Consider the following 24,141-nt stretch of genomic DNA (forward strand, 5'->3'; position numbering starts at 1 on the left):
CCTCCTTCCCTATACCCCACCTCTTCTATTTCACAGCTCTTCCCTCTGGCCTAAAACAGTAATACTGTATAAGTTACTCTAGCAGCAGTCAGCCACAGAGCCTCATTGTCATGGCTGCCAGAGTCCACACCGTCTGGAAGCTAGCCCACCGTGCCCACTGCTAGTGTGGACTTCCTGTAACGACAAATGTGAGTCTGAATGACCATGAGATCCACATACCCACACACACACACACCTCCTATAATGAAAAATACGATTCTGAGCAGTCACACACACACACCTCCTATAAAGAAAAATAAGATTCTGAGCAGTCACTGAACACACACACACAGCCTGTATGTTTAAAGTTACAGGGGAGAGAGGTTAGAGAGAGGGGAGTGTCCGGTCTCAGTAATGCAGTTGACTGGTGTGTTTTCACTCCTTTGCCCTACTCACTCTCTCCCTCGCTCTCCTCCAAAACCCATTCCAGGCCCTCTCTAATTTCACCAAAAGCAGCAGAAGCCCAAAATGGAGGAATCTGGCCTCCAAGAATCCAGAGAAACCATTCCCTTTCCTGTCTCCCTCTCTCCTCTTCCCTGCCAGGGACCACAGCCTCCGAATCTGCAGCCAGCTCTGGCCCAAAAGTATGAGGAGTATTTTCAGCTCTGTAATTCCAACACACACACGGATGGGACACAAACACAGGCACGTGCACCACACCAAACCTTGTAACTAAGTATGGGCAGGGAAGAGGCCTCGCTAGGGAGGTCAGTAGATGCCTCTAGGAACGGAGACATTAGGGATGATTAGGGAAAGTACAGAGCCATGGGGAGAGACAGATAAATATCAGGTGTTTCTATAAGAAAACTAAAAAAGGGACAGTAACAAGCACTGAAAGGTAGTCAAATGTAAAATAAGGGTGTTTTCACATAGAATCATCTTTAAAAGAACCAATCTCAGTCCTCTTTAAAGTGACTCAGTCCTCTTTGGGTTCACATTTCTATGTTTAGAAGGGAACCAAGATCTTTTTCCAACATTCACTCAATACAATTATTTACAAATTGCAGGACAAGCCATTTAATCAGAACATGTTGTTATCCGACTAACATTTTGAAAGCTAATAGATTGCATTCATGACATAATAATTGTAATCAGACGATACAATTAAACATGAAAATATTATCGGTAACAGAATTAATAGCAGAAGAATAAATGCAGATTAAATCATGCTGTAATTGAAAATTGTACACCCAATGCAGGCTACTGCCCCTTATATAAGAGCTAGAATTGATTTGAGTGATTCTCACCAAATATGTTGTGGTCTTCTCACACCATTCAAACCCCCACAATCAAATAAACAGCTTAAAGATCTCTCTTAGCCTACAGGACCGAGTTTGGGAAGACCTGATCTAGTGTGTGGTGCGAGAATAATAACAACTCAGACCACATCTCGAGATGGCCTCAGTTGGGTTCTCTTCGTGGGCTTTTGGAGGGGTCTGAGTTCCTCTGGAGTCTTCACATTGCACAAAAAATGAAGCAAACTGCACTGGAGTTCACAAAAATTGTCTGAAAGGTACGAAGTGGAAAACATCCAAAGATCAAAACGATACGTTTCAGTGTGAGAGATTCTGAGAACACACACACACACACACACACACACACACACACACACACACAACCTGTGCCAGCTATCTAAATGTACACTATGTGTGCAGCATGCGTGCATGCACACACACACGCAGTTGGAATACGGCTCTTCCTGTCCGAAGCTTAAATTACCCAGCAAGCTCTCTTTCCCCATAAATACAGCAAAAATCACAGCTTCAATTACTGTCTATATATTTACTCCACCTGCCTATAAGGGAACATAATCATGTCCATCCTAACCTTAATTTAGGGGTAGGTTAAGAGCAAAACACAAATTTCATACATTTTCCCGATAAAGCGCATTTTGACTTGGCAGCTTGGCCTTAGTGGGAACCAGAGAGATGGTAATATACTGTAGCTAGAAGCTGGGTGGAAGCTACATGTAGCATGGTTGCCCCATATGGTTATGCTTAAGCAAACAAACTGCCGTAACGAAGGTTAAGGCTTTAGAAAGAGTAGGCTGAAGCACACCCAAGTTTGGCATCTCGGCTACGGTTGAACTAGCCTGGTCCCAGATCTGTTTGTGCCATCTTGAAAACTCATATGGTGATTGTCATGCCAAATGAACATAGCAACAGTTTGGCGTCCAGGCTAGGGTTGAACAGGACACGTCAAAAATCTGCTCCATATGTCCCTGGACGGTACTGTACTGAATGAAAGCTAGTCCAGTCAACAGTGCTTTAGCAAGCAAACTCCTCTAACAACCACTTCACCCAGGATTGGCTAGGGGTGGAATCAGGACAGGCTCCAAGATATAGCCCTGGATGGTACTGCTACACTGAACGCCTGCTGAACGATGACATGATTTGTTTAGCGAAGTAAAAACACTTCATCACTTCTCACCTCCTTTAGAGGAGATCCTCTCTTTAATAGTTACCAGCTTTCCTCCAGACCTGGGTTCAAACACTACTGGAAATAATTTCAAATACTAGATTATGTGCTAGATTGAGCTGGTCTGACTTAATGGGCCAATAGACTAGTCCCAAAAGTATAAACCATGGCCATTTTGCACTCCAGGCGGGCTAGAGCAAAAATTTGTATAGAGCCTCATTATTGTTATTTATTGTGTTAGAAAATGAGCAAATAGAAAACACTTTTTACTTCGCATTGTTGGAAAAGGGCTCGTAAGTAAGCATTTCATGGTAAAATCTACACCTGTTGTATTCGCCGCATGATAAATTTGATTTGAAAGCGTTTGAACCAGGGCGGCTTTCCTCCGACAGAAGATTGTGGTGCAGTGTTCCGTGGCCTCAGTTGATGAGGAAACAATGGCTCAGTCATGAAGAAAAAAACTGAGTTATCTATGAGGTTAGCAACATACACAGAGACAAGTTGAGACCGTTTTGAGACCGGTACTGTTTATATTGTGGCCTCGCCGGCAATTCGCTTCCATCAAATCATGACAGAACAGACAGAGTTGTTACAATGCATTGTGGGGGAAGAAGACAAGACAGAAACCCTAGTGGAATGCATCTTAAAAGACCCACTCTATCATTTAAAAACAACAAAACAGGAGCCCCACCACTTGACTTGATATAAGCCTCAGAGATGGGGCTGGAGAAATGTTACCACTTAAAATCATAGACGGAGCTTTGGACAGCATGCATAAGGGATATCCTTCAACAACCAATGAGTATCATTCATTTAAAATATCAAAACTGTTAATATCAGTACGCCTTTAAGTTTGACATAAACAAACAATCAATCTGGGGGCATCACAAAGACATCTGGAGGCATCACAAAGACATCTGGGGTATCACAAATACATCTGGGGGCATCACAAAGACATCTGGAGGCATCACAAAGACATCTGGGGGCATCACAAAGACATCTGGGGGCATCACAAAGACATCTGGAGGCATCACAAAGACATCTGGAGGCATCACAAAGACATCTGGAGGCATCACAAAGACATCTGGGGGCATCACAAAGACATCTGGAGGCATCACAAAGACATCTGGGGCATCACAAAGACATCTGGGGGCATGGGGGCATCACAAAGACATCTGGGGGCAACAAAGACATCACAAAGGCATCACAAAGACATCTGGGGGCATCACAAAGACATCTGGGGCATCACAAAGACATCTCATCACAAAGACATCTGGGGCATCACAAAGACATCTGGGGCATCACAAAGACATCTGGAGGCATCACAAAGACACCTGGGGCATCACAAAGACATCTGGGGGCATCACAAAGACATCTGGGGGCATCACAAAGACATCTGGGGGTATCACAAAGACATCTGGGGCATCACAAAGACATCTGGGGCATCACAAAGACATCTGGGGCATCACAAAGACACCTGGGGGCATCACAAAGACACCTGGGGGCATCACAAAGACATCTGGGGGCATCACAAAGACATCATCACAAAGACATCTGGGGGCATCACAAAGACATCTGGGGCATCACAAAGACATCTGGAGGCATCACAAAGACATCTGGGGGCATCACAAAGACATCTGGGGGCATCACAAAGACATCTGGGGGCATCACAAAGACATCTGGGGCATCACAAAGACATCTGGGGGCATCACAAAGACATCTGGGGGCATCACAAAGACATCTCTGGGGCATCACAAAGACATCTGGAGGCATCACAAAGACATCTGGGGCATCACAAAGACATCTGGAGGTATCACAAAGACATCTAAAACCAAACCGCCGTCGGTTTCCCCCAGATTTCATTGTGATGCAGTGAATGTCTGTCAGATCCCCAGTGTTAACTGAAATGTAATGCTGTGTGTAATACTGTGTTTAACAGTACTCTGAGACTCATGTATACATTAGATTCACACCCTCGATCCGGTCCAATTACCAGCCTCATTGTGTTTCTGTCTGTCCCAAATGCCACCCTTTCTCCTACATAGTGCACTACTTTTGACCTGAGCACTATGGGCACTGGTCAGAAGTAGTGCACTATAAAGAGAATAGGGGGCCATTTGGAACACCAGCTGTGTGTTAGGATGCTAGGATGAACCACTGCTCGGCTCGTTAAAGTCTACTCTACCACCCAGCATGGTGTTAATGGGAGTGGCGCTCCTTCTCACGTTCTCCAGAGAGACATCTGAAACCTGTCAAGGGGGCTGAGATGATGGGGCTTTCTGGTTTAACTATTGCACACTTATCAGGTCCTCTTGATGAATATGAGAGTGTGAGTGTGAGCGTGTGTTTCCAAAGCCCTGGGTCATGAGTTCCAGACATGTGGACCCTTCACAAAGAACCCTTAAATGAGCAAACTGAAAACATTCCAGCAGGTTTTACTTCAGTTTCACAATGTTCTTTATCCAAACGCATCGAGAGATCTAAGGAATTCAGTCATTTGAGTAGCAGTTCATTTCTAACAATGGTCCCGTTGCCAAACGCATCCACAACCTGAAGTAATATTCCATGGGAGTGCTGTCCTGTTGGTTAAAAGCAGGAGATGTTGTCAGAAAGGTTCTCCAGTGTCTGACAGATTGACACACCTGAGGTAAATATTGTACTGGAGGGTTCAAACACTTGGACTGGAGCCAGTTATCCTCTCTCACATTGACTCAGCAAACACGCTCACAGTAAATAGACACACACAGAGACTCATGTACACAATGCCCAAGGCCACGTACAGAAAAATCCATATGGAACTTTTCTCAACTTCCTTTAAGACAAGGCGCATGATGTCAGTCGGCACAGAGGCCTGTAAAACAGTAATCCTTTTACAAAGGTGTCATAGCCACACACACACACACACACACAACCTCTTTGGCAGTGAGCTGTCCTCCAGGTATTTACACCCGGGCGGTGGGCGCTGAGCGGTGTGTAATATTTAATCTGCTGGCTAGAGCATGTATTGTTTTTCCAGCCAGTCTCTGTTTACAGATGACAGTGGGAGACTAACACAGGGACTATAACACTAATGACATCTCTATTTACAGATGACAGAGGGAGACTAACACAGGGACTATAACACTAATGACATCTCTATTTACAGATGACAGAGGGAGACTAACACAGGGACTATAACACTAATGACATCTCTATTTACAGATGACAGAGGGAGACTAACACAGGGACTATAACACTAATGAAATCTCTCAAGGAGGTGCCCTTGATGTCTGCTGCCAAAAAGTGAGAGAATAATTTCTCAATGTTGCACACACTCACATACAGGAGGGTTTGCGTGTGCCCCCTCCTCATTCCTGCTGGTTGTGATGGAGTACCATTGGAAAGGAAAGGAAAGGGCGGTACCTAGTCAGTAGTACAACTGAATGCTTTCAACTGAAATGTGTCTTCCACATAACTCAACCCCTCTGAATCAGAGGTGCGAGGGGCTGCCTTAATCGACATCCACGTCTCCCTCGCCCGGGGAACAGTGGGTTAACTGCCTTGCTCAGGGTTGATTGGCCAAAAACTGGGACTGAGATGCCATCGTCAACAACTCCGATAAATCCCAGTAAGGAAGTAACCAGAGGTCACAGAGGTTCAAGGTCACACCAACAACACCATTCCTAATGTTTCCCTTGGTTCCCACGGGTAACTAACTTGTGTACAGTCCTAATGAATCAATACTTAGATAAATCAGGAGAAGGGACAGTGGTGAGAGCTTTGGGCCAAAGCCACCATGTTTTTCAGTGGGACTAGGTCATATTTCCCCTAGGTACAGATCTGGGATCAGCTTCCCCTCAACCAATCCTAATCTTAACCATAAGTGAAGAAAATTCACAACTGAGCAAAGACCAGCATGTAGGGGCAAGTTCACCCTACACCATCCCACCACAGCGTGGGGCAAGGCAGACTGACAGGGCAGCTTCCAGAGGGAAGGGTCAGGAGGTCGGCCATTAGAAATCAACACAGAGGAGATGGAGAGCTGACCGTGCCTGTAGTTCTCCATCTTGTGAAGTGTTACACAGAGACACACAGAGTAACACGCTTTAACCCTCTGATACCTGGTCCGGCAGGCTGACCTTCGCTGATCTCCAGGACAAGTCACAGAGAGCCAGGTCACAGTCATACAGAATGTATCACCCCTGTCCTCTGTTAATCTACCCATTCATTCTATGAGCTCTGTCAAGCAGCATACATTCACTGGATGGATGGCAATGAATGATGCTTCTGGTTAGTTCTTGTGGGTAAGAGGAGATGTGGAGTCCAGTAGAGGGACTTACCTGAACAGGTGTCAGCTGGGCTCGTGGGTCAAAGACTCGCAGCTTTTTGTCCTAGAAAACAAAAAAGAGGAAAGATGTGTATTGGGGTTACTTGGAAAATGACACAGAAGTACTTAAATGAACGCTACAAGACAATGTTGACAAATCTTTAGATTTGAATCAGAAGCACAAACTGATTGGTCCCTTTCTTACTCTTCTAAATCATGACAGACATATGGAACTGAACAACACCAGAAAATGTTAGCATGGTCTTAAACAGTGCAACACAGCATTCTCCTGGTATTTGTAGAAGCCAACCATGATTAGAGTGAACCGCTATAAAATCTTGAAATAACTAACCCACAGTCCATGAAATGACTGACGATTTCATTTCAGCAGACACCAATACACTCACTGGACAGTTTATTAGGTACAACACTCCGTTCACAAAAATGGTTCACTCCTACAGATAATGAGTCACGTGTCTGTGGCTTGCTGTATAAAACAGGCAGACAGGCATCGAGTCATTCAGTGGGCAAAACCAGTGGCCTAAGCGACTGAGCGTGGTATGATCATCGGTGCAAGGCGTGCCCCGGTTCCAGTATCTCAGAAACGTCCGGCCTCCTGGGCTTTTCACGGCGCAGTACAATAATAACGGCAGTACAACACATCAGTCCTTGTCACAGATGTGCTATTGCAGCAGACATCCACACAGGGTTCCACTCCTATCAGCTAAAAACATGAAGAAGTGGCTCCAGTGGGCACGCGATCACCAATAGTGGACAATTGAGAAGTGGAAAAACATTGCCTGGCCGACAAACCCTGGTTACTGTTGTATCATGCTGATGGTGGAGTCAGGATTTGGCGTAAGCAGCATGAGTCCATGGCCCCATCCGGCCTGGTGTCAACGGTACAGGCTGGTGGCAGTGGTGTGGGGAATGTTTTCCTGGCACATGTTAGGTCCCTTGATACCAATTGAGCAATGATTCCATTACCCAAAGAATTCAGGCTGTTCTGGAGGCAAAGGGAGTTCCGACCCGGTACTAGATGGGTGTACCTAATAAACTTTCCTCGGAGTGTATTAAAAACAAAAAAAATATGTTTTAAGTGAGAAGTAGGGGGATTGGTCTGAAGCCAAAAAAGATAGGAAATTCACATGAGCACCACAATGCCTACTCCATCCATGCTCTACCTAGTCTTTCCAGCACATAGCTTTGATCTACTACAGTAGCTGTGTTGGTCTATTGTACTTCAAACAATGTGAATGCAGGTTGCTTAGGATTGAAACTTTCTCTGACTAGATCACAGGAGCCAGGAGTTACGGCAGACTATGTAACTGGAGCCACAAGGTGTTCCTGACCATGTGGTCTGAACCGGTAAAACTCTGGGCCCTGTATATGTATCAGATCTGACTGATCCTCAGCCCTTTTCCATAGAACATCTCAGAGTAGGAGATGCTGATCTAGGATCAGGTCCTACCTGTCCAAATAATGGTAGTCATTATGATCTAAAAGGAAAAACTGATTCTAGATCAGCAGTCCTACTCTGTGACGCTTTATGAATCATAGAGCAGTAATTCAATGATCCGTCCTTGCCTTATTGTGTCCCCCCCAACCCCCCTTTACCCTACCCCCCTTGACTTCACCCCCACTGGCCCTAAGCATACGGCAGTAATCAGGCCAGACAATCAGAGAGGGGATCCTCTGTGATTGCGAGGAAATGGGGTGTAATGGGAACCGGCTGTGGCCGGGGACACTCCTGTCCTGGTGTGTGTGTGTGTGTGTGTCACTCAATATGACACAGGGCTCAGATATCAGTGAAACACTGACAGAAACCTACAGCATAATAACAGGTAACAACTGTAATAACCCTCAGACCAAACACAACCCCCACCAAGACATCAACACATGTCAGAAAGAATCAGGGCAATGACACTGACTGATACAAGGACTCAGGTTTTTGTGCACTTACACAGTGAAAGCACAAACACACACACACAACCAGAAAACAGACAGGCAGACCGGCATTAACCTTTCTGTAAGACACACACACCCCAGCTGAAATCAAAGTTGAAGAAAGTGATTGTTGAGAGGAAGGGGTTCCCCTGGCCTTGCCTTCAAAGACCCAGTTCAAAGTGTGTGTGTGTGTGTGTGTGTGTTTTCCACGAGCAGTCCACACTATGGATGATGGATTTATTTGCTGTTTACTGCTTGGAATAACAAACAGGAGTTTTCCTAATTCTAAAGCGCTGTGTGTGTTTGTGTGTGTGTGTGGTGACAGCCCACCCACAGGTTAGTGTAGCCTAAAGCTGTGGCATTGGGCCTCTGTGACCCAGGCTGAAGCCAGGGCTCAGAGACCACAGTGTCAGGCCCTGTCCCAACAACACACACACAGCAGGGAAAACACAGCAGACAAGACAGGGTGGACAGATCATCAACCATCGCCTCTAGAGACTGGCTGCCCTTACTGACCTTAACACACTACACACACACACACCCGCAAACACACACACACACACACACACCACCCTTGTCAAAAGAGAACTATTCAGTGTTCTAACAACAAACAAAATCATCTGCCGGAGGGGAAACTATGCTGGATGAGTGTCAGTCCCATGCAATGTGCCCACTAGTATAAACAGACACACTCAAACAGACCCTCATAACCTCCTGACAATAACCTATTGGCTTTAAACACACACACATGATCCACCCTCTCATAAACACACAGATGGGGTGGCCACACTCTCCCTAACACAAACACAAGTGTGTGTGTGTGTGTGTGTGCGCGCAGAGACTGCAGCTGTTTAATCAAAGCGGCATAGAACGAAAATCATTCTCAAGCTGCTGTTAATGAGTTCAACCCTGCTGTATAGCTTTCACACACATGCACACAGCCAACCTCCCCTTTCCAGTTGTCCATGGCAACTCCCCACAAAACAACAGTGTCAATCCCCAGTGACTGACAGTCCAGACTGTGTGACATCAGGAGGAGTTGGGTCACACACTGATAATAACTAATAATATTTCTTTATCATGGGAGTGTGTGTGTGTGTCTATTAAAACGGAGCTGGATAAAAAGTATATCCAATATGAAGAGAAAGGGGAATATCTGCTCACTGTTTTGAACCCATAATGTGAAAAACCCACATTAACAGAAGCTACAAGACTCCATAGAGGTCATACCTGCTGCTGTAGAAGCTACAAGACTCCATAGAGGTCATACCTGCTGCTGTAGAAGCTACAAGACTCCATAGAGAGGTCATACCTGCTGCTGTAGAAGCTACAAGACTCCATAGAGAGGTCATACCTGTTGCTGTAGAAGCTACAAGACTCCATAGAGGTCATACCTGTTGCTGTAGAAGCTACAAGACTATATAGAGGTCATACCTGCTGCTGTAGAAGCTACAAGACTCCATAGAGAGGTCATACCTGCTGCTGTAGAAGCTACAAGACTCCATAGAGAGGTCATACCTGTTGCTGTAGAAGCTACAAGACTCCATAGAGGTCATACCTGTTGCTGTAGAAGCTACAAGACTCCATAGAGGTCATACCTGCTGCTGTAGAAGCTACAAGACTCCATAGAGAGGTCATACCTGCTGCTGTAGAAGCTACAAGACTCCATAGAGAGGTCATACCTGTTGCTGCAGACGCTATAAGACTCCATAGAGAGGTCATACCTGCTGCTGTAGAAGCTACAAGACTCCATAGAGAGGTCATACCTGCTGCTGTAGAAGCTATAAGACTCCATAGAGAGGTCATACCTGTTGCTGCAGATGCTATAAGACTTCCTAGAGAGGTCATACCTGTTGCTGTATAAGCTACAAGACTCCATAGAGAGGTCATACCTGTTGCTGCAGATGCTATAAGACTCCATAGAGGTCATACCTGTTGCTGTAGAAGCTACAAGACTCCATAGAGAGGTCATACCTGTTGCTGTAGAAGCTATAAGACTCCAGAGGTCGTATCTGTTGCTGCAGACGCTATAAGACTCCATAGAGAGGTCATACCTGTTGCTGTATAAGCTATAAGACTCCATAGAGAGGTCATACCTGCTGCTGCAGACGCTATAAGACTCCATAGAGAGGTCATAACTGTTGCTGTAGAAGCTACAAGACTCCATAGAGAGGTCATACCTGCTGCTGTAGAAGCTATAAGACTCCATAGAGAGGTCCTAACTGTTGCTGCAGACAACAGCATGGGGAGAAAGTGAAAGAAGCTGTTCAGTACATGAAGACAGAGGTAGTGAGAGAGGAATGGGATAGGAACTGTTTCTCTTTTTGGAGTAGGATTGATGGAACAGGTTAGGGAAGGTGAACTGCAGTGTTTAAAACCAGTCTGTTACAGCCCTTGATGGAATTATGCATCTCTAGGCCCCTACATCTGGGTAGTGTGTATTAGAGCACATCATAGCAAAACGTTATGCAACGGAAAACACAACTGAGCGTCTCTTATTGGTCGTTTTCAGTCGCTCCGCTTTCTTCCATTTAGTGTCTAATGAACACACCCCAGGACTGTTATGATGAGTGCTGCTCGCTGGGTGACGGATGGATGGTCACGGTCTCCCTTCATCTGACGTAGCGCACCCCCATGTTCACCCATTTGGGTGAGCCCGGCCTCAATTGAACACACGTTGGCAGGGCATATTTGCTTAAATAAAGGGTATTGCAGAGATTGAAGGGCCCATTGAGTTAAATTACACCCAAGGTCTCAGTCAACTCAGAGAAGCCTGAACCCCCAGACGCTCTCATCTAGTGTCACATTTCTCCTCCACTCTGTTCTTCCCTTTCTTTTTCTGTCTTTCGCTTTTTCCTCTTTCTTCTCTGTCAATATCTCGGTCTCTCTCCCTCTTTCTCTCTCCCTCTCTCTCCGCCCCTCCTTAGGAAGCCTGCCAGCAGCAGCCTTCCTAAGGACTATCATCATGTGAAGAGTAATTCTGGTCTGAGCACGGGCCATCACTGACTGACTGATGGGCGAACTCCTTTCTGGTCACTGGAAATACAAACAGGGGAAAATGACCCCCACTCTGACACACACAATTGTTAAGCACACAGAGTCACACGACAGCCTGTCTCTCTGTAGGTTTTGATCTTGCTTAATCTACTAAAAGGTTCCTTATGGAAACGTTTTTAAATGTTTTTCAACAGGAACCTAAAATTAGCATTTCTTATTGCACAAGTTCAGGTAGTCCTTCCCTGTTTTAATCAAAAATATATATATTTTTAATGTTTGGCGACAAATGAACACAAAGCACCCAGGGCTCTTGCTCTGTCTCAGAGAACCCAACCAGATGTTTTATTTATTTAACCAGGTAGGCTAGTTGAGAACAAGTTCTCATTTTCAACTGCAACCTGGCCAAGATAAAGCAAAGCGACACAAACAACGCAGAGTTACACATGGAGTAAACAAACGTACAGTCAATAACACAATAGAAAGGTCTATATACAGTGTGTGCAAATAGCTGAGGAGGTAAAGCAATAAATATGCCATTGTAGCGAAGTAATTACAATTTAGCAGATTAACACTGGAGTGATAGATGAGCAGATGATGTGCAAGTAGAAATACTGGTGTGCAAAAGACCAGAAAAGTAAATAAAAACAATATGGGGATGAGGTAGGTAGATTGGATGGACTATTTACAGATGGGCTATGTACAGCTGCAGCGATCGGTTAGCTGCTCAGATAGCTGATGTTTAAAGTTGGTGAGGGAAATATAAGTCTCCAGCTTCAGCGATTTTTGCAATTTGTTCCAGTCATTGGCAACAGAGAACTAGAAGGCGGCCAAAGGAGGTGTTGGATTTGGGGATGACCAGTGAGATATACCTTCTGGAACGCGTGCTACAGGTGGGTGTTATCGTGACCAGTGAGCTGAGATAAGGCGGAGCTTTACCTAGCATAGACTTTTTGATGACCTGGAGCCAGTGGGTCTGGCGACGAATATGTAGCGAGGGCCAGTCAACTAGAGCATATAGGTCGCAGTGGTGGGTGGTATAAGGGGCTTTAGTAACAAAACGGATAGCACTGTGATAGCAAACTGGATGCAGTCTGAGTAGAGTATTGGAAGCTATTTTGTAGATGACATTGCCGAAGTCGAGGATCGGTAGGATAGTCAGTTTTACGAGGGTATGTTTGGCGGCGTGAGAGAAGGAGGCTTTGTTTGCGAAATAGAAAGCAGATTCTAGATTATCACTGAATGCCTGTATGTGACAGAGAAAGTGTCCAAGAGAGCAGGAGAGGACAAGGGAAGTACACCAACATTTGCCACAGCACATACTGTACCTCAAAGGCAGGAAGTGTTAAAAAATGAGTTATGTTAACCCCTGCTGATGAAAAGGCCCCTGCCTAGTGTCCAAGTTCAACTACACATGAAACCATTCCACTTCTACTCATAAACTCCCCTCTCTCCCTCTGCGCCCCTTCCATAAACCCAGAGCTCCCTCCACTCTGGCACCCCCTACTCAACCGCGCACACACACACACGATGGAAATACCTTCCAGCACAGTTATTATTTCCTTTATGACAGGAGGGGGCACCACACATGCCTCCATGCCTAGGTCCTCTCTCCTGGGGCGCTAAATCACCCGCTCTTGGGGCCTTGCGACGGGCCTCTGTGGCCAGGTGAGGATTGAGGTCCCGTCCTGCGTGTTTTTCATCTCTGCTCTTTACTTTGCTTTAAAAAGGCAGTAACTCGCAGAACCTGTCAGGGAGCAGGGGATGGAGAAAGGACCCTTACTACAGCTCCCTTCTCCCCAGGAGAGGCAGGGGTCGGGCAGGGCAGTTGGGGAGAAGAGGCTTGGGATGTATTCATTAGAGAAGAAAATAGCAAAACATTTTGTAGTGGAAAACTAAAACAAGGATTTCTTACTGGACAAGTCCAGGAAGTCCCTGCCTGTTTCAGCCCATTTTCTTCCATTTGGTGCCTAATGAACATGGTCCTGGATGTGTGCAGGGCTTGGGGTCAGAGGTCACTGGGGTTTTCTGCATGCGGGGGCCTGATGGATGTCGTCCTACACTAAACAGTTATGTACCCTGCCTCCAGTGCCTCGTTAAGGTCTAACTAATGACACATCCAATGTTCCCTACTGTTTTCTGTTTGAGAAAGAAAAAAAGGCAACTTGCCAGATAACTAACACACTAATGTTAATAGGAAGACATGGCTGATAACTAACACACTAATGTTAATAGGAAGACATGGCTGATAACTAACACACTAATGTTAATATGAAGACTTGGCTGATAACTAACACACTAACTAATGTTAATAGGAAGACTTGGCTGATAACTAACACACTAATGTTAATATGAAGACTTGGCTGATAACTAACACACTAATGTTAATATGAAGACTTGGCTGATAACTAACACACTAACTAATGTTAATAGGAAGACATGGCTGATAACTAACACACTAATGTTAATAGGAAGACTTGGCTGATAACTAACACACTAATGTTAATAGGAAGACTTGGCTGATAACTAACACACTAATGTTAATAGGAAGACTTGGCTGATAACTAACACACTAATGTTAATAGGAAGACTTGGCTGATAACTAACACACTAACTAATGTTAATAGGAAGACTTGGCTGATAACTAACACACTAATGTTAATAGGAAGACTTGGCTGATAACTAACACTAATGTTAATAGGAAGACTTGGCTGATAACTAAACACTAACTAATGTTAATATGAAGACTTGGCTGATAACTAAACACACTAATGTTAATATGAAGACTTGGCTGATAACTAACACACTAACTAATGTTAATATGAAGACTTGGCTGATAACTAACACACTAATGTTAATAGGAAGACTTGGCTGATAACTAACACACTAATGTTAATAGGAAGACTTGGCTGATAACTAACACACTAATGTTAATAGGAAGACTTGGCTGATAACTAACACACTAACTAATGTTAATAGGAAGACTTGGCTGATAACTAACACACTAATGTTAATAGGAAGACTTGGCTGATAACTAACACACTAATGTTAATATGAAGACTTGGCTGATAACTAACACACTAATGTTAATATGAAGACTTGGCTGATAACTAACACACTAACTAATGTTAATAGGAAGACATGGCTGATAACTAACACACTAATGTTAATAGGAAGACTTGGCTGATAACTAACACACTAATGTTAATATGAAGACTTGGCTGATAACTAACACACTAATGTTAATAGGAAGACTTGGCTGATAACTAACACACTAATGTTAATAGGAAGACTTGGCTGATAACTAACAACTAACTAATGTTAATAGGAAGACATGGCTGATAACTAACACACTAACTAATGTTAATAGGAAGACTTGGCTGATAACTAACACACTAACTAAGTTAATGTTATGAAGACTTGGCTGATAACTAACACACTAATGTTAATAGGAAGAATTGGCTGATAACTAACACACTAATGTTAATAGGAAGACGTGGCTGATAACTAACACACTAATGTTAATAGGAAGACGTGGCTGATAACTAACACACTAATGTTAATAGGAAGACTTGGCTGATAACTAACACTAATGTTAATATGAAGACTTGGCTGATAACTAACACACTAACTAATGTTAATAGGAAGACTTGGCTGATAACTAACACACTAACTAATGTTAATAGGAAGACTTGGCTGATAACTAAACACACTAATGTTAATAGGAAGACTTGGCTGATAACTAACACACTAATGTTAATAGGAAGACTTGGCTGATAACTAACACACTAATGTTAATAGGAAGACTTGGCTGATAACTAAACACTAACTAATGTTAATAGGAAGACTTGGCTGATAACTAACACACTAACTAATGTTAATAGGAAGACTTGGCTGATAACTAACACACTAATGTTAATATGAAGACATGGCTGATAACTAACACACTAATGTTAATAGGAAGACTTGGCTGATAACTAACACACTAATGTTAATAGGAAGACATGGCTGATAACTAACACACTAATGTTAATAGGAAGACTTGGCTGATAACTAACACACTAACTAATGTTAATAGGAAGACTTGGCTGATAACTAACACACTAATGTTAATAGGAAGACTTGGCTGATAACTAACACACTAATGTTAATAGGAAGACTTGGCTGATAACTAACACACTAATGTTAATAGGAAGACTTGGCTGATAACTAACACACTAACTAATGTTAATAGGAAGACTTGGCTGATAACTAACACACTAATGTTAATATGAAGACTTGGCTGATAACTAACACACTAATGTTAATAGGACGACTTGGCTGATAACTAACACACTAATGTTAATAGGAAGACTTGGCTGATAACTAACACACTAATGTTAATAGGAAGACTTGGCTGATAACTAACACACTAACTAATGTTAATAGGAAAACTTGGCTGATAACTAACACACTAACTAATGTTAATAGGAAGACTTGGCTGATAACTAACACACTAACTAATGTTAATAGGAAGACTTGGCTGATAACTAAACACTAACTAATGTTAATAGGAAGACTTGGCTGATAACTAAACACACTAATGTTAATAGGAAGACTTGGCTGATAACTAACACACTAATGTTAATAGGAAGACTTGGCTGATAACTAACACACTAATGTTAATAGGAAGACATGGCTGATAACTAAACACACTAATGTTAATAGGAAGACTTGGCTGATAACTAACACACTAATGTTAATAGAAGAAGACATGGCTGATAACTAACACACTAATGTTAATAGGAAGACTTGGCTGATAACTAACACACTAATGTTAATAGGAAGACATGGCTGATAACTAAAACACTAATGTTAATAGGAAGACGTGGCTGATAACTAACACACTAACTAATGTTAATAGGAAGACTTGGCTGATAACTAACACACTAATGTTAATAGGAAGACTTGGCTGATAACTAACACACTAATGTTAATAGGAAGACTTGGCTGATAACTAACACACTAATGTTAATAGGAAGACTTGGCTGATAACTAACACACTAATGTTAATAGGAAGACTTGGCTGATAACTAACACACTAATGTTAATAGGAAGACTTGGCTGATAACTAACACACTAACTAATGTTAATAGGAAACTTGGCTGATAACTAACACACTAATGTTAATAGGAAGACTTGGCTGATAACTAACACACTAACTAATGTTAATAGGAAGACTTGGCTGATAACTAAACACTAACTAATGTTAATAGGAAGACTTGGCTGATAACTAACACACTAACTAATGTTAATAGGAAGACTTGGCTGATAACTAACACACTAACTAATGTTAATAGGAAGACTTGGCTGATAACTAACACACTAACTAATGTTAATAGGAAGACTTGGCTGATAACTAACACACTAATGTTAATAGGAAGACTTGGCTGATAACTAACACACTAATGTTAATAGGAAGACTTGGCTGATAACTAACACACTAACTAATGTTAATAGGAAGACTTGGCTGATAACTAACACACTAACTAATGTTAATAGGAAGACTTGGCTGATAACTAACACACTAATGTTAATATGAAGACATGGCTGATAACTAACACACTAATGTTAATAGGAAGACTTGGCTGATAACTAACACACTAATGTTAATATGAAGACTTGGCTGATAACTAACACACTAATGTTAATAGGAAGACATGGCTGATAACTAACACACTAATGTTAATAGGAAGACTTGGCTGATAACTAACACACTAACTAATGTTAATAGAAAGACTTGGCTGATAACTAACACACTAATGTTAATAGGAAGACTTGGCTGATAACTAACACACTAACTAATGTTAATATGAAGACTTGGCTGATAACTAACACACTAATGTTAATATGAAGACGTGGCTGATAACTAACACACTAATGTTAATAGGAAGACTTGGCTGATAACTAACACACTAATGTTAATATGAAGACTTGGCTGATAACTAACACACTAACTAATGTTAATAGGAAGACTTGGCTGATAACTAACACACTAACTAATGTTAATAGGAAGACATGGCTGATAACTAACACACTAATGTTAATAGGAAGACTTGGCTGATAACTAACACACTAACTAATGTTAATAGGAAGACTTGGCTGATAACTAACACACTAATGTTAATAGGAAGACATGGCTGATAACTAACACACTAACTAATGTTAATATGAAGACTTGGCTGATAACTAACACACTAATGTTAATATGAAGACGTGGCTGATAACTAACACACTAATGTTAATAGGAAGACTTGGCTGATAACTAACACACTAACTAATGTTAATAGGAAGACTTGGCTGATAACTAACACACTAATGTTAATAGGAAGACGTGGCTGATAACTAACACACTAATGTTAATAGGAAGACTTGGCTGATAACTAACACACTAATGTTAATAGGAAGACTTGGCTGATAACTAACACACTAATGTTAATAGGAAGACTTGGCTGATAACTAACACACTAATGTTAATAGGAAGACTTGGCTGATAACTAACACACTAATGTTAATAGGAAGACTTGGCTGATAACTAACACACTAATGTTAATAGAAAGACTTGGCTGATAACTAACACACTAATGTTAATAGGAAGACTTGGCTGATAACTAACACACTAATGTTAATAGGAAGACTTGGCTGATAACTAAACACTAACTAATGTTAATAGGAAGACTTGGCTGATAACTAACACACTAATGTTAATAGGAAGACTTGGCTGATAACTAACACACTAATGTTAATAGGAAGACTTGGCTGATAACTAACACACTAATGTTAATAGGAAGACTTGGCTGATAACTAAACACTAACTAATGTTAATAGGAAAACTTGGCTGATAACTAACACACTAATGTTAATAGGAAGACTTGGCTGATAACTAACACACTAACTAATGTTAATAGGAAGACTTGGCTGATAACTAACACACTAACTAATGTTAATAGGAAGACTTGGCTGATAACTAACACACTAACTAATGTTAATAGGAAGACTTGGCTGATAACTAACACACTAACTAATGTTAATAGGAAGACTTGGCTGATAACTAACACACTAACTAATGTTAATAGGAAGACTTGGCTGATAACTAACACACTAATGTTAATATGAAGACATGGCTGATAACTAAACACTAACTAATGTTAATAGGAAGACTTGGCTGATAACTAACACACTAATGTTAATAGGAAGACTTGGCTGATAACTAACACTAATGTTAATAGGAAGACATGGCTGATAACTAACACACTAATGTTAATAGGAAGACTTGGCTGATAACTAACACACTAACTAATGTTAATAGGAAGACTTGGCTGATAACTAACACACTAACTAATGTTAATAGGAAGACTTGGCTGATAACTAACACACTAATGTTAATAGGAAGACTTGGCTGATAACTAACACACTAACTAATGTTAATAGGAAGACTTGGCTGATAACTAACACACTAATGTTAATAGGAAGACTTGGCTGATAACTAACACACTAATGTTAATAGGAAGACTTGGCTGATAACTAACACACTAATGTTAATAGGAAGACTTGGCTGATAACTAACACACTAATGTTAATAGGAAGACGTGGCTGATAACTAACACACTAATGTTAATAGGAAGACTTGGCTGATAACTAACACACTAATGTTAATAGGAAGACTTGGCTGATAACTAACACACTAATGTTAATAGGAAGACTTGGCTGATAACTAACACACTAACTAATGTTAATAGGAAGACTTGGCTGATAACTAAACACACTAATGTTAATAGGAAGACTTGGCTGATAACTAACACACTAACTAATGTTAATAGGAAGACTTGGCTGATAACTAACACACTAACTAATGTTAATAGGAAGACTTGGCTGATAACTAACACACTAACTAATGTTAATAGGAAGACTTGGCTGATAACTAACACACTAATGTTAATAGGAAGACTTGGCTGATAACTAAACACTAACTAATGTTAATAGGAAGACTTGGCTGATAACTAACACACTAACTAATGTTAATATGAAGACATGGCTGATAACTAACACACTAATGTTAATAGGAAGACTTGGCTGATAACTAACACACTAATGTTAATATGAAGACTTGGCTGATAACTAAACACTAACTAATGTTAATAGGAAGACTTGGCTGATAACTAAACACTAACTAATGTTAATAGGAAGACTTGGCTGATAACTAACACACTAATGTTAATAGGAAGACATGGCTGATAACTAACACACTAACTAATGTTAATATGAAGACTTGGCTGATAACTAACACACTAATGTTAATAGGAAGACTTGGCTGATAACTAAACACTAACTAATGTTAATAGGAAGACTTGGCTGATAACTAACACACTAATGTTAATAGGAAGACTTGGCTGATAACTAACACACTAATGTTAATAGGAAGACTTGGCTGATAACTAACACACTAATGTTAATAGGAAAGACTTGAAAGCTGATAACTAACACACTAATGTTAATAGGAAGACTTGGCTGATAACTAACACACTAATGTTAATAGGAAGACTTGGCTGATAACTAACACACTAATGTTAATAGGAAGACTTCGCTGATAACTAACACACTAATGTTAATAGAAAGACTTGGCTGATAACTAACACACTAATGTTAATAGGAAGACTTGGCTGATAACTAACACACTAATGTTAATAGGAAGACGTGGCTGATAACTAACACACTAACTAATGTTAATAGGAAGACTTGGCTGATAACTAACACACTAATGTTAATATGAAGACTTGGCTGATAACTAACACACTAATGTTAATAGGACGACTTGGCTGATAACTAACACACTAATGTTAATAGGAAGACTTGGCTGATAACTAACACACTAATGTTAATAGGAAGACTTGGCTGATAACTAACACACTAATGTTAATAGGAAGACTTGGCTGATAACTAACACACTAACTAATGTTAATAGGAAAACTTGGCTGATAACTAACACACTAATGTTAATAGGAAGACTTGGCTGATAACTAACACACTAACTAATGTTAATAGGAAGACTTGGCTGATAACTAACACACTAACTAATGTTAATAGGAAGACTTGGCTGATAACTAACACACTAACTAATGTTAATAGGAAGACTTGGCTGATAACTAACACACTAACTAATGTTAATAGGAAGACTTGGCTGATAACTAACACACTAATGTTAATATGAAGACATGGCTGATAACTAACACACTAATGTTAATAGGAAGACTTGGCTGATAACTAACACACTAATGTTAATATGAAGACTTGGCTGATAACTAACACACTAATGTTAATAGGAAGACATGGCTGATAACTAACACACTAATGTTAATAGGAAGACTTGGCTGATAACTAACACACTAACTAATGTTAATAGGAAGACTTGGCTGATAACTAACACACTAACTAATGTTAATAGGAAGACATGGCTGATAACTAACACACTAATGTTAATAGGAAGACTTGGCTGATAACTAACACACTAACTAATGTTAATAGGAAGACTTGGCTGATAACTAACACACTAATGTTAATATGAAGACGTGGCTGATAACTAACACACTAATGTTAATAGGAAGACTTGGCTGATAACTAACACACTAACTAATGTTAATAGGAAGACTTGGCTGATAACTAACACACTAATGTTAATAGGAAGACGTGGCTGATAACTAACACACTAATGTTAATAGGAAGACTTGGCTGATAACTAACACACTAATGTTAATAGAAAGACTTGGCTGATAACTAACACACTAATGTTAATAGGAAGACTTGGCTGATAACTAACACACTAACTAATGTTAATAGGAAAACTTGGCTGATAACTAACACACTAATGTTAATAGGAAGACTTGGCTGATAACTAACACACTAACTAATGTTAATAGGAAGACTTGGCCGATAACTAACACACTAACTAATGTTAATAGGAAGACTTGGCTGATAACTAACACACTAACTAATGTTAATAGGAAGACTTGGCTGATAACTAACACACTAATGTTAATAGGAAGACTTGGCTGATAACTAACACACTAACTAATGTTAATAGGAAGACTTGGCTGATAACTAACACACTAACTAATGTTAATATGAAGACATGGCTGATAACTAACACACTAATGTTAATATGAAGACATGGCTGATAACTAACACACTAATGTTAATAGGAAGACTTGGCTGATAACTAACACACTAATGTTAATATGAAGACTTGGCTGATAACTAACACACTAATGTTAATAGGAAGACATGGCTGATAACTAACACACTAATGTTAATAGGAAGACTTGGCTGATAACTAACACACTAACTAATGTTAATATGAAGACTTGGCTGATAACTAACACACTAATGTTAATATGAAGACGTGGCTGATAACTAACACACTAATGTTAATAGGAAGACTTGGCTGATAACTAACACACTAATGTTAATATGAAGACTTGGCTGATAACTAACACACTAACTAATGTTAATAGGAAGACTTGGCTGATAACTAACACACTAATGTTAATAGGAAGACGTGGCTGATAACTAACACACTAATGTTAATAGGAAGACTTGGCTGATAACTAACACACTAATGTTAATAGAAAGACTTGGCTGATAACTAACACACTAATGTTAATAGGAAGACTTGGCTGATAACTAACACACTAATGTTAATAGGAAGACTTGGCTGATAACTAACACACTAATGTTAATAGGAAGACTTGGCTGATAACTAACACACTAATGTTAATAGGAAGACTTGGCTGATAACTAACACACTAATGTTAATAGGAAGACTTGGCTGATAACTAACACACTAATGTTAATAGGAAGACTTGGCTGATAACTAACACACTAATGTTAATAGGAAGACTTGGCTGATAACTAACACACTAACTAATGTTAATAGGAAGACTTGGCTGATAACTAACACACTAACTAATGTTAATAGGAAGACTTGGCTGATAACTAACACACTAACTAATGTTAATAGGAAGACTTGGCTGATAACTAACACACTAATGTTAATAGGAAGACTTGGCTGATAACTAACACTAATGTTAATAGGAAGACTTGGCTGATAACTAACACTAACTAATGTTAATAGGAAGACTTGGCTGATAACTAACACACTAACTAATGTTAATAGGAAGACTTGGCTGATAACTAACACACTAATGTTAATATGAAGACATGGCTGATAACTAACACACTAATGTTAATAGGAAGACTTGGCTGATAACTAACACACTAATGTTAATATGAAGACTTGGCTGATAACTAACACACTAATGTTAATAGGAAGACTTGGCTGATAACTAACACACTAACTAATGTTAATAGAAAGACTTGGCTGATAACTAACACACTAATGTTAATAGGAAGACATGGCTGATAACTAACACACTAATGTTAATAGGAAGACTTGGCTGATAACTAACACACTAACTAATGTTAATAGAAAGACTTGGCTGATAACTAACACACTAATGTTAATAGGAAGACTTGGCTGATAACTAACACACTAACTAATGTTAATATGAAGACTTGGCTGATAACTAACACACTAATGTTAATAGAAGACTTGGCTGATAACTAACACACTAATGTTAATAGGAAGACTTGGCTGATAACTAACACACTAATGTTAATATGAAGACTTGGCTGATAACTAACACACTAACTAATGTTAATAGGAAGACTTGGCTGATAACTAACACACTAACTAATGTTAATAGGAAGACATGGCTGATAACTAACACACTAATGTTAATAGGAAGACTTGGCTGATAACTAACACACTAACTAATGTTAATAGGAAGACTTGGCTGATAACTAACACACTAATGTTAATAGGAAGACATGGCTGGTAACTAACACACTAACTAATGTTAATATGAAGACTTGGCTGATAACTAACACACTAATGTTAATATGAAGACGTGGCTGATAACTAACACACTAATGTTAATAGGAAGACTTGGCTGATAACTAACACACTAACTAATGTTAATAGGAAGACTTGGCTGATAACTAACACTAATGTTAATAGGAAGACTTGTGGCTGATAACTAACACACTAATGTTAATAGGAAGACTTGGCTGATAACTAACACACTAATGTTAATAGAAAGACTTGGCTGATAACTAACACACTAATGTTAATAGGAAGACTTGGCTGATAACTAACACACTAATGTTAATAGAAAGACTTGGCTGATAACTAACACACTAATGTTAATAGGAAGACTTGGCTGATAACTAACACACTAATGTTAATAGGAAGACTTGGCTGATAACTAACACACTAATGTTAATAGGAAGACATGGCTGATAACTAACACTAATGTTAATAGGAAGACTTGGCTGATAACTAA

The 24,141-nt window shown here is 40.4% G+C and overlaps 1 protein-coding gene across 1 annotated transcript in view; it reads right to left on the minus strand.

Moving 5' to 3' along the window:
* coro7 (coronin 7) overlaps positions 1–24,141 on the minus strand; it is a 292,664-nt gene that overhangs the window by 220,833 nt on the left and 47,690 nt on the right. The window contains exon 7 of the mRNA XM_065010595.1: positions 6,777–6,827. Within this exon, the coding sequence (XP_064866667.1) occupies positions 6,777–6,827 (51 nt within the window). The remainder of the gene's footprint in view (positions 1–6,776; positions 6,828–24,141) is intronic.

The sequence above is a fragment of the Oncorhynchus nerka genome, linkage group LG26, assembly GCF_034236695.1.
Source record: "Oncorhynchus nerka isolate Pitt River linkage group LG26, Oner_Uvic_2.0, whole genome shotgun sequence".
In the NCBI taxonomy this organism is placed as follows: domain Eukaryota; kingdom Metazoa; phylum Chordata; class Actinopteri; order Salmoniformes; family Salmonidae; genus Oncorhynchus; species Oncorhynchus nerka.